This window comes from Orussus abietinus, unplaced genomic scaffold (genome assembly GCF_000612105.2).
Source record: "Orussus abietinus isolate OABI.00-Male unplaced genomic scaffold, Oabi_2.0 scaffold1, whole genome shotgun sequence".
NCBI classification, from domain to species: domain Eukaryota; kingdom Metazoa; phylum Arthropoda; class Insecta; order Hymenoptera; family Orussidae; genus Orussus; species Orussus abietinus.
Genome location: NW_019396017.1, coordinates 4,018,766 through 4,035,977, shown reverse-complemented (window position 1 = coordinate 4,035,977; position 17,212 = coordinate 4,018,766). Strand labels below are relative to the sequence as shown.

The window sequence follows — 17,212 nt, the reverse complement described above, 5'->3', positions numbered from 1 at the left end:
ATTTTTACGGAGCCTTTGTTTGCCTCCGTTCGACAAAGCGAACAGGAGGGCCCAACGCGAATGGCGGATTCATTTGGCAAATGCTAATTTTACGAGCGTTTGCTCTGTTTATCACCGACGTGGTGATAAAACGCCCAAGATGGCCGCGGTCACCCTGTGCTGAAACGCCATTTGTTCGAAGGCACCGATCCTTTTGTTACATCGAGGAAAGGATTTAGTTACCTGGCTGCCGTTAGCTTCGTTTCTTTCTTGCTCTTTACTGAATCGCTCCGGGATAATGGCGGGTCCGGAAAGGGGGAGGGATCGGAGTTTTCCTTTCTTCCGGGTTCAAGTTCGTGATTCAAGTTCGTTGGAAGCTCGCGTGTACTACTACCCAGATACTTATCTGACATTTATTCGGCGAAGCCTAGACGATGGTATGACGAGGAGCGAATTCATTTTGCAAATGCCATTTGACGAGCTACTCCGATTAGCTTCGTAATGGTTATTAGCGAGGTTGAGGTCACCGATATCACCAAGGGCTGTTATTTTGGGGACAAATGAAGCGAAATAAAAAATCTAACGGAAGGCAGATTCCGGAAATTATTAGAAAATTGGAAGGAGCCCCAAAGCTCGTCAAGGCGCGCCAAGGTGAAAGTTGCCCGAGGAAACCATTTAGGAAATAACCCGGAGGATATTTTCTGGAGATATCCTTGGAACTTCTTGAATTCCCTCGAGTGATTGGAGAAACTGTTCAGACTTTGCGGCGTCCTACCTGACCTGAAAAGAAGAGGGCTTAATTTTCCCGAAATTAGTCGGATAGAAATTCTAAGATAAATAAACTCCCATTCCCGTAGATTATGTTTCCTCTTTCTTCTCCGAGTTGCCTTTCTATTTGTTAGAAAGAACGCACTTTTGTCGGATGCGCGATTAAAAAATGTTTAACATTTCTCGATGCCCGTTGAAGGGGTTGAAGTGTATCCGAGACCTCTAAAAAGACGTGTATACTCAAGTTCGCCAATTTTGGATTGTTTTCAGGTTCCAGCATCAAGTCAACGGTGGCCATTTTGAATTGTCTATTTGCTCGACAACTGTGTTTCGAAGATCCATCTTGCAGCGCTATATTGGAGATTATACCACGCGTGTGTGGTCCCGAGCTGGGTGAGTACTTTTTACTGAAAACCACTGCTTCTTTAAGTTTAATCGACGAGCTTTCAATTATATTCCTGCGCTACCACTTAATTATTTACCTGGGGTTCGTACATAATTAAATTAAAACCTTTGCGGAAGTGGCTCGGGGCGAAAGTTTCTTTCCTAAAGATGAAGTTCGTAGTGGGTGAAATCCCGAGGCGGAGTAAACGTAGACCTTAAAAGCGTTCGCCATTAACGTTGAAGGCACGTGCGAAATGGGCGGAAAGGGCATCCTTTTTACGCACCCACATTCACTCTCGAGGTTTTCGTTGCCGGAAGGTTGGAGGTTGCAGGCTCCATTAGACCTACAGGGTTTAGTGTGCGAAACCACGTAGGAAACAAGTACCTGACCATGACCCGGTCTACATTGCAAGCAATGGACTCTCTCAAGTACACGGTGGACTTCGACACTTGTTAAAACTTCGCCGTTAAAGTTATTACGCGGTTAATCGCGTTACTTCTCGAGACCTTTGACTAACGCAGAGATCCAAATTTAATGTCTTCATGACCTTGAGTACGTAGCTTATCGGGAAAAGCTTTCCCCCGGGACCCGTTTTCCTTCACAAACGAGAGAATCATATCTCGCAAGATGGCGGGCACATACCGTGAGGTAAGTTCGAGTTATTACCGGGACGAGCCATGTGACGAACGGGTGTATTACGACGGTGTATCTTGTCGTTTGCATCGATCGCCGCAGACCTTGGCAGAAATTCGAAATCCCGGAGAATCCCCGTCACTTCTTCCATTTTATTTCGCAACTCGTCTCGAGACACGGAACTTCCCGTCGAAGGTTTCTTTTGAGTATCTCGAGTTCATACCGGAAAATGGAGTAATCGAACTTTAAGCGAAACGATCTCGATCGCAAACTTTGTCGCAAACCGTTCGGAGAAGTTTATCACGAAACGATCCGCACTTCTGGGACGCGACGCCGCGTTCTTAGCTCGGAGTATGATTATTATACTTTTTATCAACCCGGGTAAGTTTTAATCGAACGGAGAGGAGAGCTTGTTAAGAAATTAAAATGATAATTAAAACTAACGGTAATAAAATAATGTCGGAGTAGGCGGGAATTCGAGGTGCACATGCCCACTGTTGGAACACCAGGGTCAATGGGGGTAAAAAGTCATATTTAGAGCGTGTTGAGCGTTAAGGCGATTTATTTCCGTAATCCCGAAAAAAAGCGTGCAGCCGGCACGCTTGCGTGCCACTTTCGAGGAACGAATTGCGAGGGAAAAGTGGAAATTTACTCCGACAACGAGCCCGAGGTAACCTACATATTTGAGTAGACGAGGCGTACTTTTCCGCCCAGCCAGGAGGATTCCGGAAAGTCCTGCGGGAAATTTCGGCGAGATCGGGGCGCGCCCTGCCGATTGAATTTTCCGGGTTTTTCTTAGAAGTCCGTATGTGCCGATCTGCGCTAGGAATTTTATATGGGGAACTTCTCTCAGGAAACGTGGAAAATCGGTCAGCGACGCTTACCACCGGGGAACGAGGGACTCGCGAAATTCACGACACCCTTCGCATTAATTTCAAGGGAAACGGGAGGGAGGGTCGCTATTTCGTTGGCAGAAATTCGGCCTGCGGTAATTTTGCCATTTTGTTCTTGCCACTTCGGATTTGTCGAAGCCCGAAGCGGAATACGAGGTCAGGGGTTTCCACAGATGACGAGCATCGCCGATGTTGATTTCCGGTACAGCACGTGCAGCACGTCACTCGCATCACGAGTTACGTGCACCTACGCGCCGGTTGCGAAACCCCCTCGAAATCGATTCGATGTTTCGAAACTATTACCGCAGCCGTGAGATGGTTTACTGCCCCGGAGATACGTTCCGAACTTGTATAAAATCAACGATAAAATGAAGGAAAATATGCAAAAATAATTACCCTTATTACGATTAATTTCGACACAACCATCAAGGGCCGAGTCCCTTTTCGATGTAAAAACGATGTATGCTAAATAATTTGGCTAAATCATTTCTAACGAATTACAGAAATGCAAAATCCGAGGAAAGCGGACTCGCGGCAAGGATGCCTCCCCTCGCGGGCGGAGACACCGAGGGAAGAAAATGTCTCAAAGTTGTAAAAGCTCGTATTCGAAGTTGGTAGGCGGTGTGGCTGACAGACGGGGTTGGGGCTCGAGTTTTGAGAGAACCGAGGAGGGCTCGTAAGAGAGGGCTGTATACTTGGAGAGACGCGTGCACACAAATATGACCCTCGGGCAGTTGGCTCTTCGCCGACTTGGGGGACTCGGTCAAATCGGAAATCCTCGAGGGTGGCTGCCGTCTAAAGTATTATGCTACTCGAAGCAATAACGCGTCGGGGTGAAGACGCCTGCGAGAAGGGAGTCCTTATTAAAAGGCTTAGGAGCCACTTCCGAGAGACTTCGAGGGTGCGGGACGGGAAATGGCGACGTCGAGACCCCTCCTGCATTAATCGAGGAATTTTATTAAATGAGGGGATTTCCGGAACAGTCGGTAAAGTGCGTGTTTCGATTAAGGATACACGGATGAAGCATCGATTTCGAGCGTCGATATCGATCGGCAGTCTTTGCGAGAAGTTCGGACGACCAGCTGGAATATCTGCCCACCGGTGGGCACGAATGCCTCTCCTTTTAATTTCACTGTACGTTTTACGAGTTTTTCATAATTCGTAGCTTTGCATATTCGACATGCGACTAATAAACTTTGGCCTTGAGGGGCACTAACTAGTTTTTCAAAGTTAAGGACTCGAGGCGCGTAACCGGACCGTCCCGTCCTCCTTTTTTCCCTCCTCTTATCATCATATATACTTATGCAAATCCCACGCGAAACTGTCCGTGCACGGAATCGCGTTGGAATTTCAGAGGGCAGATTTTCCCTGGACAGCAGTCGGATCCGTCAATGTCGGCCGCTGTTCCTAGAATTTTCCAGGGAAACCGCATTTTCCTCGAAAAGTTGCTGGATCGTTGCGGCAATAATGCCGCGCGTGTCCTGGCCAACACGTCCTTAAATCCTTCCGTGTCGTCCTCGAGGGCCGCAGATAAAAGACAAACGCAGTAACGAACGGCGAGTCGTTAACCCGGCCGGTGTTGGCACGGGAAGGAAAACCTTCGGAAAAGCTCCAGGAATGTGGACCGCAAATTGAGAGAAACAATCCCGGGCCCGTAAAAAAGTGCTTCGGTCGCAAATCGTGTGGTTTCCATTCCCTAATATTTGCTCCTTCGATCAAATGAACGCCGAGTCAACGAAAAGCAAAATTCCAGGTCCTAAGAAGACCGGCGAAATAATTGATGCGTACTGAAATAATTTTTAATTCTCGAGAATACGGGGAATATTTATTCCGGAGACACGACGAAAGAACAGTAAATTGCAATAAACTGGCAGAGCAGGAACGGAAGAACGTAAAGGTTTTTTGTACGCAGTTTTCGCGTTTGTTAATAACGCACACGATCACAGGTTAAATGTTTCCCGACAGTAGTTGAAAGCTAATATAATCCGTTCCGCCTGTGCAATACAAACGTCGTAACCAAAGGATCTCGTTAGCGGGATCAAATTATGCACGTCATTATATGGTACCAGATACTCATTACCGGCTGCGTTTCATACGGATAAATAACTGCGGTATTTATCAAGGACTCGGACTTCTCGAATTTCCCACCCGGAACTGCTTCCGATTTGTCGGATATTTCAAACGAATTCCAGCAGAATCGTTTCCTTCTACCATCGCAATTAGAACGGAATAGAGGTCGGTCCGCCATGAGTCCCCTCAAATGTACTTGGAAATTTTTGAGGAAAAAAAATTAATCGTATCGCAACGTCGAAATAATAAAAGAGTCGATCGATCTCGGGGTTCTTTCGCCGGTCAAAATCGGGAACGCGTAATAATTCCGAGATGAAGGATAAACAAGGCAATCGACGGTCGTAATTTTGATTTCCGAAGGAAGAAGCAACTACCCGGCAGAGTCGGGCTCGCCTTGCCGGAGAACCGTAATGGGATTCCCCTCGAAAACGACGACCATTCCTCTCCCTGGAGCTCGTGGAGCGCCTTTTTTCCCGGAGCGCGGAGCGAAGGAGAAAGAGGCCGCCGTAAAGGCCGAGGCTAAGAGAAAGAGAGCGAGGGGACTCGGGCAATCTCGAGGGCGGCGGGCGTGCGCTTTGTCGCTCGTAAAGGGTAATTCCTGCATTCGGTGTTATTTCGTTGGCGGACCCGTGACAAATTTTCAATTTCAAAAGGGGCACCTCCACCCGCCCCGCCCGTGGGCGCCTTCGACCGGGGCTCGCGAGCTCTCTTTAAGCGAATTCCATTTGCGCTCGCGTACCCCCTGGGGTACCTCCCACCCATTCCGCAGCCGATACTTCCGGCCCCTCCTGGCCGAAAGCTCGCGACAAGACCTCCACCCGGAAGGAGGCCCATCTTTCCCGCGCAAGGATCTCGACGCATGGAAATCCAACTCGCGAATCGGCCGATCCGCGAGAGATGTATGGCCGATTTTCCGAGAGCTCGAAAGCGCGGAGGAATTTTACATGCCGAGGTGGAGCTTTCGCGTCTCGCCGGGGGTGAAGCTCGCATAAATATGTAAGGGCCGGCGAGCCAAGCCGCGGCGTGTTTGCCGGATTTTTCCGTCAGTCCGGAAGGGCTCGCTTTCCTCGGACTGGCAGGGCAGGTTTTATTAAGCTCCGGGATTAAGGCAGCCAGAAACGCGGATGCCGCGTGCAATTATTAAGTGGACCGGATATCTTCTCGCGGACGGATTTTTCATGCCCGGGAGGCGTCACCGTTTTTATTGAAAATCGGGAAAGAGACGCTCGAGGCTACTCGGAACGATTATATCGCCATCGAGGGGCGACGCCATCGTTAAGCGATGCTCCGAATCGCCTTCGACTTCGCTGCTATTCTCGAAACCGTGACGGAGATATCGGGAAGTCTTTGCTTTGTCGGTATTTGGAAGCAAAACGAAACCGGAACGTCCGTTTGGTCCCCTCGACACCGGAGGAGTTGGCCCAAATCAGCTGGTAATCGTTCTTCGATAATCGTTATCGGACCGTTCTTAGTGAATATTAACGTCCCGATGCATAGGGATTATTTATTAACAGCTTGGTTTGGATATTTCAAGAGGCATTTAATAATCCCGATCCGACCGTTGCAGCCTGGATGTCGGGTTTAGCTGCAAGCACGATGTGTATCGACGCGTCCATTGCTATTGTTTTTGAGGGAACTTTTTTAGTCGCTTCGATGAAACCACTTGCCTTTCCCTTCGATAATCCCGTGGCAAACATTTACTCGATCGCGATCCCTCTCGTATCGGCTTGTCGAGAGTGTTTCTTTGCTCCTTTAATCTCCAGATACGATACTTGGAGAGCTTTCGATTAATTGGTAATCGAATCTCGTCATCAAACCGTCGTCAATGGATAGTAAAATCCCGATCATCCGAAGCACTCGAGGCTGCGGATTGTGGGTAATTCATTTATATGGATAAACGAGAGACCACTTAACCTTAACAGGAAAACTAAATCACTTTACGTGCCATAATGGCTTGGTTATCCCAGCTCTACGAGGCAAGAAATTAAAACTAAGATTAAATATTCCTCCCGCTTTATTTACCCCCCAGTCGTATAAAGTCCTCCTTATGCCACGTGGCCTTTTATTCTCGCCTCTTTAATCGCGAAGTTAAAAACTTTGGGATAAATTTGGAAACCTTTGTCGAAACATAAAGTGAAAATAAAAACGACGGGTAGGCGAGTCATTTATATTTTATTCAGATCGTCTAGAGCGATCGATGGTCGGTCGATGGGTCTCTACGACGAAGTCGTCCACCAGGACGTGGTGGACGGTTGCGCCAGCCGGTCATTCTCGATTAGCATTCCGAATTCGGAATACATAAGCGGACCCCCACTTTGCATATACATGCTCGCGAGTCGCGCTGCTTAATTCGCTGGATTTAAAAAATCCAAATTCGCGCCATAATTTTTTTAATGTCAGCCGGAACTCCGACCGGCCGTCGATTCCGCAATTTATGCGATCAAAAATCTCCCTTAAGGTTCCATCGAAACGAGATCGATTCCAACCGCTTACGAAATGAAACTTGGAGCCTGGAATTCCAATCTGCCAATTTTATTAAATAGCCGTTCGATTATTCCCAATTTTTTTCCGCCTTAGAACCGATTTAGGCGGACGAGGCGTAAGAAGTCGAGGATCGAAATCCCTCGATGGAGATCTTCGGAACTTACGCTCGTTAGAGGATTACGAGGAGACTATTGACATTCTCGATTGGCATCCTCGATTAACATCCTCGATTGGCGCCGCTCAATCGATTGACAAACGACGTCGGGCGACGTCGATCGTCGTCGACTTTCGCGGCCCATTTCCTCCACTCGGATCGATCGAAATGCACCTTCGTAAAAAGCGTTTCGATTTGTACTCGAGTAAACTAGGGGTAGGATCGATCCACTCGACGTATGTTTGCAAAAATTGAGGTTAGAATGCTTCCTGGTGTTCGGGAGCGGCATGGTCTATAATGCTATCTCGAAAAAATGGTTTTTGAGCCCTTTGACGTCCCAGCATCCGGTCAGCTCTCTGCTGCACCAGAAGTAATATCGTTAATGGTCTCCTCGGAAGCAGCTGCATTTAAAGGTGCGAAATTACGTCTTGTTTTTAGGTCGGACGAAAGCGGAGACCACTGGGACTACTTGTAGAGCAATTGGGTACGAATTACAAAGAGCCGTGTCCTGGTTACGTTCTAGATATCCACGAGGGAAAAGGAAACGAGATCACAAGATGGCTAGCACGGATACGGATACTCCTGGAATTTCTATTTTAGAATTTTTCCTCTTCGCGTTCCGTGCGCCGAATTTATATTATAATTTCTGTGGGTCGGTCATGCGTTTCCGTGAGTTGTTTAATTTTAACGATACAGCGGTCGTTAAATATATGGTTAATCATAAAACGGTATTGGAAGGAACGGTTCAACTACCTCCAATTGCCACCAGGATATTGTCCATACAGAGTTTATTTGCTAAAATAAAACGGGATATCCGTGATGCTTCCCGTTTTAACCAATGTCATTATTTCCGATGCTAGGTCGATACCTCGCTAAAAAGCGGAGGGAATCACCGGGCAATATTGCATCAATCAAACCTATTCATTTGATTCAACCAAGTTCTTTTATTTTTTTTTTTTCATCCAGAGAGTTCGATCGAGCGATGTGACTAGGAAACACCCTGATGGCCTTTCCACCCTTCCCCGTAGATATCGGGTGACCCGATTAAACACGGACACGTAAAATGTTTCTACCGACTTTAGAGATCCCAGAGAAGCTTCCGATCACTCTGCCGTGGAACCTTTATAAATTAAAAACAAAAATCACCCGCAAAGAGGGGTGCAGAGATCTGCCAGGTGATCGTTCCTTTGTTTTCGGACCATCGTCGAAGTTTCGATCGAGTCCAGGGAAATCAGCGGTGAGCACGGTTCGTTGTTATCGAATCAAGGTAATAGCGGAGAAAGATCGAGTTCGGGAAGTCTCGAGACGACCCCTCGAATGTCTTTCCTAAGAAACAGAATTTCGAACGGAGACTGGCCCTCTTGGACTCGCGTGTTTACGGGGACGTTGAAAGTTTCCGAGCAGCTCGGAAAGTTTCCCGGGGAATCAGCGCTGTCAACTTCGCGGGGGGTCGACCAGAGAGGAGTTGGCCGGAGACGCGCATCGAGGGATGAAATTTCTCTCGGTCCTCCACCTCCTTCCACATTAATTTCCCGAGGAGGCGGGCGAAACAAGAGTCTTTTTGATTCCCCCGTTCTCATCGGCAGTTTTAATGGCACTCTCCCACCCCGTGGCGCCTCCACTCGTGGCAGTTCCTGTCTTGGGCACGCATACTGCAGCCACATACGCACCCGTCTCCTCGCTCTCTTTGCCTGACCATGACAGGAGCGTAACTACCGATTGGAACATCCAACCGCTAGTCAGGAACTGCTGCAACTGCTTAACTCGGAGTATCGCCGCAACCGCTCCGTTTGGCTCGGCGTTTGCGGGGATCGTGATCGTGACGTAATCGGGTCGAACTTCTCGGCCCCCGATGGAAGTCGAGACAGCCGAGGAATTTTCGGTCGAAACGTTCCCGAGATGAAATTCCAGGACGCGGAGGGTATCCTTTCCGAGGCCTCGGTGGTAAAAGTCCTGGGAGTTAATTTTTACGAGCCATCTCTTTCCCTGCACCGACCAACGGACCGGCGCCCTGGCGCGGGTCGCTAGGAGCTCTCGGATTCTATTACGCCCCTGAAAAGGATTTCTTTTTCACCGGAGTAATCCTCTCTTTAGAAGGCCGAATGATTACATGGCTGCATTTCGCCCGTTTGCATTAGCGCTCGTCATGCCGTATCGTTTGGCAGCGAACGGACGCGCCCGTTTCTCTCTGTCCTATCGTCGGCTTTTCCCCCGCGTTGCGGTGCTTTTCTCCGCGCGTCTCTCGCGGGGAAAATACCGTGATATGCCACGAATTTGCCCCGTCGATATCTCGACGTAGCTCTCCACCGAAACGGGCGCAAACGCGGGGAGCATCTACATGGAAACCATGAAAAAATCGAAAGTTGCGTCGGCCCTGAAAACGCCACGTTTCATCGCACTCATACTTCGGGCAGCGACGTGCGAATGATCGTTAAACTCGTCTTTGGTTTAAAAACAAAAATATGTGAAGAGAATGCTCGGAATGTTTCGACCAGGGTCGAAGGTTTACGTTTCGAGAGCCGACGATGTCGATGGTTGGTCCTTCCTTAACTCGAGAGATCACTTTGTGCCCAGTCGTCTCGGAGGACGCTGGCTCCGCGCGGACGCGTCGCGATCGAAAGTGACTTTTTATATCACTTCAGGGGAAGGCGAGGTTAAGGATCCCAGGATTTATTAATTAGAGTGGTAAGTTATTCTCATTCGTGGAGTAATCCCTCCGCGTAAGGGTACATAACAAACCGCAACTCTTGCATCGGCGCTCGTTACGGCATATCGTTTGGTAGCAAATCTCTCCGCCCTATCGCTCGCATCCAGCAACGTTGCTGCTTTTCCATAGGAACCTCGTTTGCAGAGGAAGCCGAGTACGTGGCACGATGCGAATTCGCCCTTCCAACCCCCTGACGTTAGCCTAGCCCTCTCCGGGGTGGGATCCGAGCTTGGTTCGACCACGGAGCGGCATTCACCGTCGGTGTCTACCCGACGATTGCAATATAGATGCACCTGCATAGACTCGGCACGTAGACTTGTGCAGCTCGCGAGATGCATCGAATATGTGCCCTCCTGTTCGTCGGTTTACTTCTTTTCGATACCATAGCTACGGTAAGAAAGACAAAGAGCTTTCGCTCCGACGTTATTTTACCCGTTCTCCTCGCTCGAGGTGCTTCCCTGCCTGAGATAAAGAAAAGGATTCGTTGCGTCGAACGAGGACAGGTCGCGATGATTCCTTTATTCCCTCCTCGCTCCCTTTTCACCCAGTTTTTCCGATTTTCCTCCAATTTCCAGGGTACGTTCGCTCTGTCATAATATTTAGGCGATTTTTCAAATTAAAATGAGGGCTGTCAATATAGGCGAGGAATTAAAAAATTTTTAAAAGGCGGGTAGATAGTCGCGATTGAAATGTTGTGCACGATGGGAGATATATCGATAATAATTCGGTGACGTTTGTATCGCGCATTTAATATTTTTGTTGCGAGGTATAGATATTTTTGTATTATCTATGGGGTATAGAGGATATTTTTGCAGTGCTTGTGGACATTTATTTCTCTTCGATGCTATCGCTATCTGGAGGGTACAAAGAGCTTTTACGCTAATGGTGAGCCTGGCATTTTATTCCGCGAATTCCTTTCTGCTGCTTCTATCCTTCTGTGATCCTTCCACTTTGCACGTCGGAACCTAATGACTACTCACGTGAGAGAGAAGCAGAACATTGCATTTGTTAACGTAGGCCAATGTATTCCGTACCTCTACTTTCCATACCGGATTTTAAGACACGTCGGTGTCGGGTACCTCGGGGAATACGCGTTATCGCGATTCCAATTTTTTTTTTTTCTTTTTCGTTGAGAGTGGGAAGAAAAAAATGCGAATATATGAATAGTTGTCAAAATATAAATATTAATAATTTTTAACACCAACGGAAAGCGTTATTCCATCCGACGATTATTTTTAATTAAAGCCAAATCGAAAAATTCATAATCCTTACGTTCGTCGAAAAAGCATGAATAACGAGCCGGTAGAAAAAAACGTGCTCTCGGCATTTTGACAGAATACGTGAAAAACAAATCGACCATTTGGAAAAGTGGAGGCCGATATGGCTGCGGATTTTCGAATGCTCGGAAGCGAAAAAAAGGATTTTTGGATAAAATATGCGAGTCAGACGCTACACTTTTTACAGTTTGAAATGCATCGTTTGCCACGATTAGGAGCAAATTAGCAGGAGCCGTCTCCAATTGGTTCAAATTGACTTAGGATAAGAAAAAGCGAGCTCTCCAATTTAAAGTTCCAGGCCCACCCCCCGGGGTGCGCCCGCTTTCTTCCGGCGAAACGAGGAGACTCCCCAAAAAGGACCCCTCGAAGTCGCGCACGTAGGAACAAACGCATTCTTCTAGGAATAAAAAGGTTTACGTGGAAAAGAGCGAGAATCCGATTACTTGCCGGCGAAGAGAAAGAATTTCCCGATTCGAAAGGAAAATCCTCTCGGCGCGGCTCCGCTCGAGCATGAGAATAAGCACCACGGGCTCGACCGGGCGGCGGATGGAGAACGATTCGCGAGGACTTCGTTTCCGGTTGGAAGGACCCTTGTTTTCTCCTGGGAGATTCCAGAAGGGTGCTTCCAACTAGGCCAATTCCAGAGGGAACATTTCCGCCAGGCCACCATCTTGGAAACGCAAAATAACGGCGCTCCGTGTGCCTTCGAATCGACTCCAAATTCGGAACGGACTCTTTGCCCTACGGGGAGCCACACATCGCGGAATGGGGACCAAATTTTCCTCTTTTCCACAGTTCCCTTTTTTGCACAGCTATTTTAGAAACCTCATAAATCCGAACGGCAATACTTTTTAATCGCCGATATTTGCCCCCCCCGAGCAATTATCATGCAATTTTTAATTAAGAGGCGCCCGTGAACCTGGGAAATTTCGTCGATGAGTAATTCGTTTATTTAGATTATTGCCATGAAATAAATATAAAGCCTTCCCTAATTATATCTATCCGGATAATTTTCACGGTTTGAGGGGATCGGAAAGTATCGGGCGACTCCACCGGGGCGTGCCACCCCGTGTACACGTTTGCATCTCCATAGAACAAGCCGGCTCGAAACCAGTCGGTCTGTGTACCATCGCGAGAATAATTAGCGTCACGCTTTGGACGTGTCCCGGCGAAATTAGCTCTCGCTCGTATCGCGCTGCCGAAACGGTCGCTAAGTTTCGCAATAACTGGACTGCGCCGAGTTATAACTGATGAATCCAGATGTCGACGTCGCAGCTATCGGGCCGTCGTTCCGAATGGAAAAATGATAAAGCCTTCTCCCTCCCCCGATTTGCCAATTTTTCGCGATCCTTCAGCCCCACGAAAACGAGCCACGGCGGGCTCTAATTTCATCCCCGAACCTGCCGAAGCCGATCCAATTTTGTCCCTCGATCGAGGAAGAGATTTCGAGACGGCGAACACCCTCCGGCCTTTTCTTGTCTCACTTTCTTGCCCCACTATACGGCAATTGGTGGAAACCGCTTTTATCGGGGGACCTCTGGTCTCTTTTCGCGTAAAAGTCGGAAGACTGGGAAGGACCCTTCGATCGTTTCGATTTTCCGGAGGTTTCGGACACTTCCGAGGGTTCCGAAATTTCTGCGACCTGAGGGACTCGGATTCGGTAGGTACGTCGATTGTAGTCTTTCGAGTAGGCTCGACATGCGATTTTCTAGGGGGTAAGTAATTTAATGTGCCTTTTCGAGGGAGTGGTATTTAAATTGAAAATGGGAGTCGCGTAACGATTCCATGGATGCGATGAAATATCCGCTTGGATAGCAAAAAGGAAGCACCCATCCAATTCCATAGTTCGATCGGAGAAACGGTTCTTTGACTTCCCCCGACTGTGAAAATAGGATTTTGGCTCGGTATTATTCCGGGGAAAATGTTTTCGCTTCGCCGGGTCGAGGGCGAATTATCTCCGTTACCGATTAGGACAAGGGGAGGAAGGTAGAAATCTGGAACGGCCACTTTCGTTCCTTCGACTAATTCTACGAACGAAGGGATTATATATGCGAAAGTAACGCGAGCGTTAAATTCGGTTAAGTTCCCCGTTAACTTCCCCTCGGCGATTATAACGGAGAGTGTGAATTAACGATCCTCAGCGGTTTCGCAGCGTGCGGAGCTCGATCGTGAAAAGTTGGCCGATCTCTCCCCGGGATGAAGAGAATTTCCTACGTGGGAATAACGGCCGAGGGACCGGTGTAACAAAGTGAAAAGTAAAATTCCCTGACGTCGAAGTTAATGTTTAATTTAAGATAGAGCCGCGGCTTCTCCGGGAAAGTTAAAGCTTCCCGACACGGCGAGGAGTTCGAGGTGGCCACCGAGAGGAAAAGATGGCGGCGAGGAAAGGGTCGAGCGAGGGATGCACCCCGGGTGCCAAGATGGTGGCCGAAGGGAAGAAATGGATATTAACGGGGATCGGGGGCTCGGGAACCAGCCAAGATGGGAAATCCATTTTGCGGGCTGCCAACTTTCCGCACGACCTGTGGAAAGTCTTGCTAATTAGTCAAAGGGTTATTATTCCACCGCGATCGTTATCCTCCTCGACTAGGGCGGCTCCTGACGTCCGCATCCGAGGACGTGTCCTGGGACCGAGTTCGGGGAGGTCCTTTAAAAACAGGAAAGAGAACCAGACAAAAATCGGCACCCCTTTGCAAAAGTGAACAAATTTAATCGACTAATTTATTATATTTTTTTTTATATTTAAGCGACCTCGAAATTTTCAGGAATCTTTTTTGCAACGATTTTCGACTGCAAGCGGTCGTACATCCGGCGATTTACAGGGCAACGAGGAACTTTACGTGGCCCGATACGTTATAACGTCGTTTCGAAGTCATAACGCATGAAACCTCAAACCGACGGTTCGCTAATAAATTTTGCTTTCGACAAACTTCTTTAACTACGGTAATCCTCGTTGAAACTTATCGCTCGGCCCGTAAATCGTATCGGGCAGAAATATCGAATTTTGCTCATCAATCGGCCTCGGACTTGACGCAACGAGCATGATACATTAGAGCTGGAACTTTAGGATCGAATTTTCGCCGATTTGCGAGGAGGAAGGTGGAACTCTAAATTCCGCAATTACGCTTTCGAGCGAGCGAACTGACCGCGCCAGGAGTCGCATACATTTTCCGCGGTTTATGCTCGGATGCGGTTCGAGGAAACGGTTGGGACGTTAACGCGCGCTTTACGAGCATTGTAAAAACTCGACGAATCTCGAGAATACGCGAAAGTATTCGGCAGTTTCGGAATTCCGAGGGCGATAAGTGAAATGGCCGGTAAGCGCCGCGAGTTTCGCGCGCCGCGGCGGCCCACGCGACGTTCCGGGCTCTCCGAGGTGTTGCAGGAATGTCACCCTTAGGAGCTCCCGGGAAAGGGTCGAAATTGCCATCCCCCGGAAAGACGCCTCGATTAATGCAAAAGAAACTTCCCATCAAATAATAAGCGAAGGCTCTTCTCGGTGGCACTTTTAGGCACTTGTCGGTGGAATCGGAGCATTTCGAGCGAATATTGACCGCGCCCGCAGCGACGTCGCCGCCGCCGCGATATGGCGTCGATAAGTGAGAAAGTTTGCAACCGGCACGTCGCGTCCGGCATGCCGGGACGTTCCGGTGCCGGTTAGAGGGTGAGACTCGAAACCGTCTCGCTGGGAGGGAAAGTGCAACGATCCCCGGCTTACTCGGTCCCGTTTAAGCGTGGGGGGCGTTTTCGTCGTTATTGTCGTCGTCGTCGTCGGCGGCGTCGCCGAGGGCTTCCTCGGCGTCTCTTTCATCCCCTCGGGGGGGTAACGCGACCCTTCCATTCAATCGGATGATCCTCCTAAAGGGGCTTCCGCGCGGCGTTGCACCGAATTTGTCCTCGGGATTTCCGCCATCCCTTGCCAGCCCCGCAACCCCGCGAGCTCGGCTCGACTATTGGCTCGGAGACACCCCGAGAGATCGCGAGTTAACCCTTTCGAGGCGTTGCCATTATACCCCATTGTTCCCCTCGCGTCACCCCGCGATACGTTCCTCGTCTGCCAAGAGGGCAATTAGAACGAGTCGACCTCTTCGATTCTGATTTATTTCCCCCTCGATAGAAACGGAGGGCTGAAAAATAACGGGGTGTTCCGCTGACCGAGAGAATTTACCGCCACCCCTTTATCTCCCGATAACTCTCCCGAACTCGATACTTCCGGGCACCTCGTTCTAGATGGGCAAAATATATGTACTCGTTATTAATATTTAACTATTTGATAATTTCGACGTCAAAGGGGGGTGGGTCAAGCGTAGAAGGGAAACGCTAACTTTAAAACCTTTCGCGCGATTGTATAGACCCGGGACACCCTCGAGGGATCGCGAGATAACCCTTCCGAGGTGGTGCCATTACACCTCGTTGCACCCTCTGCGTCAAGTTCTGCTAATCGTCTTTGGTTTGTCGAGAGGGCAATTAACGGGAAGTATGAGGGTGTCGGTGTCACCGACTATTTCTGTTGTGGCAAGAGGGTTTTGTGGCTTGGCTAGTTGAAAAGTAGGACACTGTTCGGTCCCGAGGACTCGTTCCTCTTTTTGCCGCGGCACCACGCGAAATATATATTGTCTCTTTTGCTCGTATGCGCCCGTCGAAAGCATATGGAACGCGAGGTACGACCAGGGTTGTCATTAATTGAAATAAATCGCATCGAGTGGGGGAGTTCAGCGCGGTATTCCGATGAGAGCGAAAAGGAATCGCTGCAAAGCGTAATCGTGGCAGGGGATCAATGAATAAAATGGAAAACCATTGGAGATTTTTTTTTTTCTACGCGGTCTTATTTTTCCCAGCATTAGCGGCGAGAGACGAGATGCCGTGAGGTAGGATTTTCCGAATTCTCGGGATATCGTGTCGAAATCAAGAGAAGGTTTTGTTGAACGCGGGGGTGGCGGCGGGGGATCAACAGGAAGGGCGGAAACCGGACGCCCCGAGCAAACGCGAAAAGGCGGGGCGAGAGACAAATGTGAAAGAGGTCGAAGTCTGTCTGTAGAAGGTTGGCGGGGAGGGAAGGAAGGAAGGAAGGAAGGGATGAGGTCGAAAAGGGTGGAGGCGATGCGGCCTCGCGTAAGGTCCGCCATGGCGGAATTCTTTTGTCGCCGCGCACGCTCGTGGATTTTCATTTTATTGCCCTCCGATCGGAAAATGGCTTCAACGAGAGGCATCGATGCGTTCCTACGGTATTCTTTTACCTCTCTTCGCACATTTTACCACCTTTTCAACGTTTCCGTAAAGTCGACAGATTCCCTAATTGATTCCGCCGTGGAATTTCGGCTTCGACGGGGGAGTATTTAGTAAATATCGTTGCACCCGACTATAGTAATGAGTTAATTTAGGGCGGAAAGCAGCGGCGCGGAATGCACCAAGGAATTCGCTTGGACGATGCTCGGCTGAATTATTGCTGAAGCTTCTACCAAATATTTTGCAGTCCCCCTTCGTTAATCGCGCCCACCCGAAACTGTACGGCGTCATGGAAAGGGGATAGAATTAGGATATGAGTTTCCTTTAGAAAGAGTCACCGTTAACGATCTGCCCGTGAATTATTCCAATGCGGTTGACTTTTCAAGGTGGATTAATGCAAGGGTTCTTTTTTGTCATTCCAGTGGCGTGCTCGACGGTGACGGTGACAAAATGTCAAGCAGCTCTGCGCACGTTGCAGGCTTTTCCCTTCTTCAAACCGACGTGTCTCTGCAGAGAGCCGCACGTCGACCCGGAATGCAACAGTTTCAGGGACTTCCTCTTCGACCACCCCTGTATTTATGTACTTAAGAAAGGTACGTATCCATATCCAGGTACGCGTTAAGAATCGCAATCTCT

The 17,212-nt window shown here is 48.9% G+C and overlaps 1 protein-coding gene across 1 annotated transcript in view; it reads left to right on the top strand.

Annotated features, from left to right (window-relative positions):
- Positions 1 to 17,212, top strand: part of LOC105697902 — a 168,704-nt gene that overhangs the window by 56,259 nt on the left and 95,233 nt on the right. The window contains exons 2-3 of the mRNA XM_012421634.1: positions 1,018 to 1,140; positions 16,999 to 17,169. Of these exons, the coding sequence (XP_012277057.1) occupies positions 1,018 to 1,140; positions 16,999 to 17,169 (294 nt within the window). The remainder of the gene's footprint in view (positions 1 to 1,017; positions 1,141 to 16,998; positions 17,170 to 17,212) is intronic.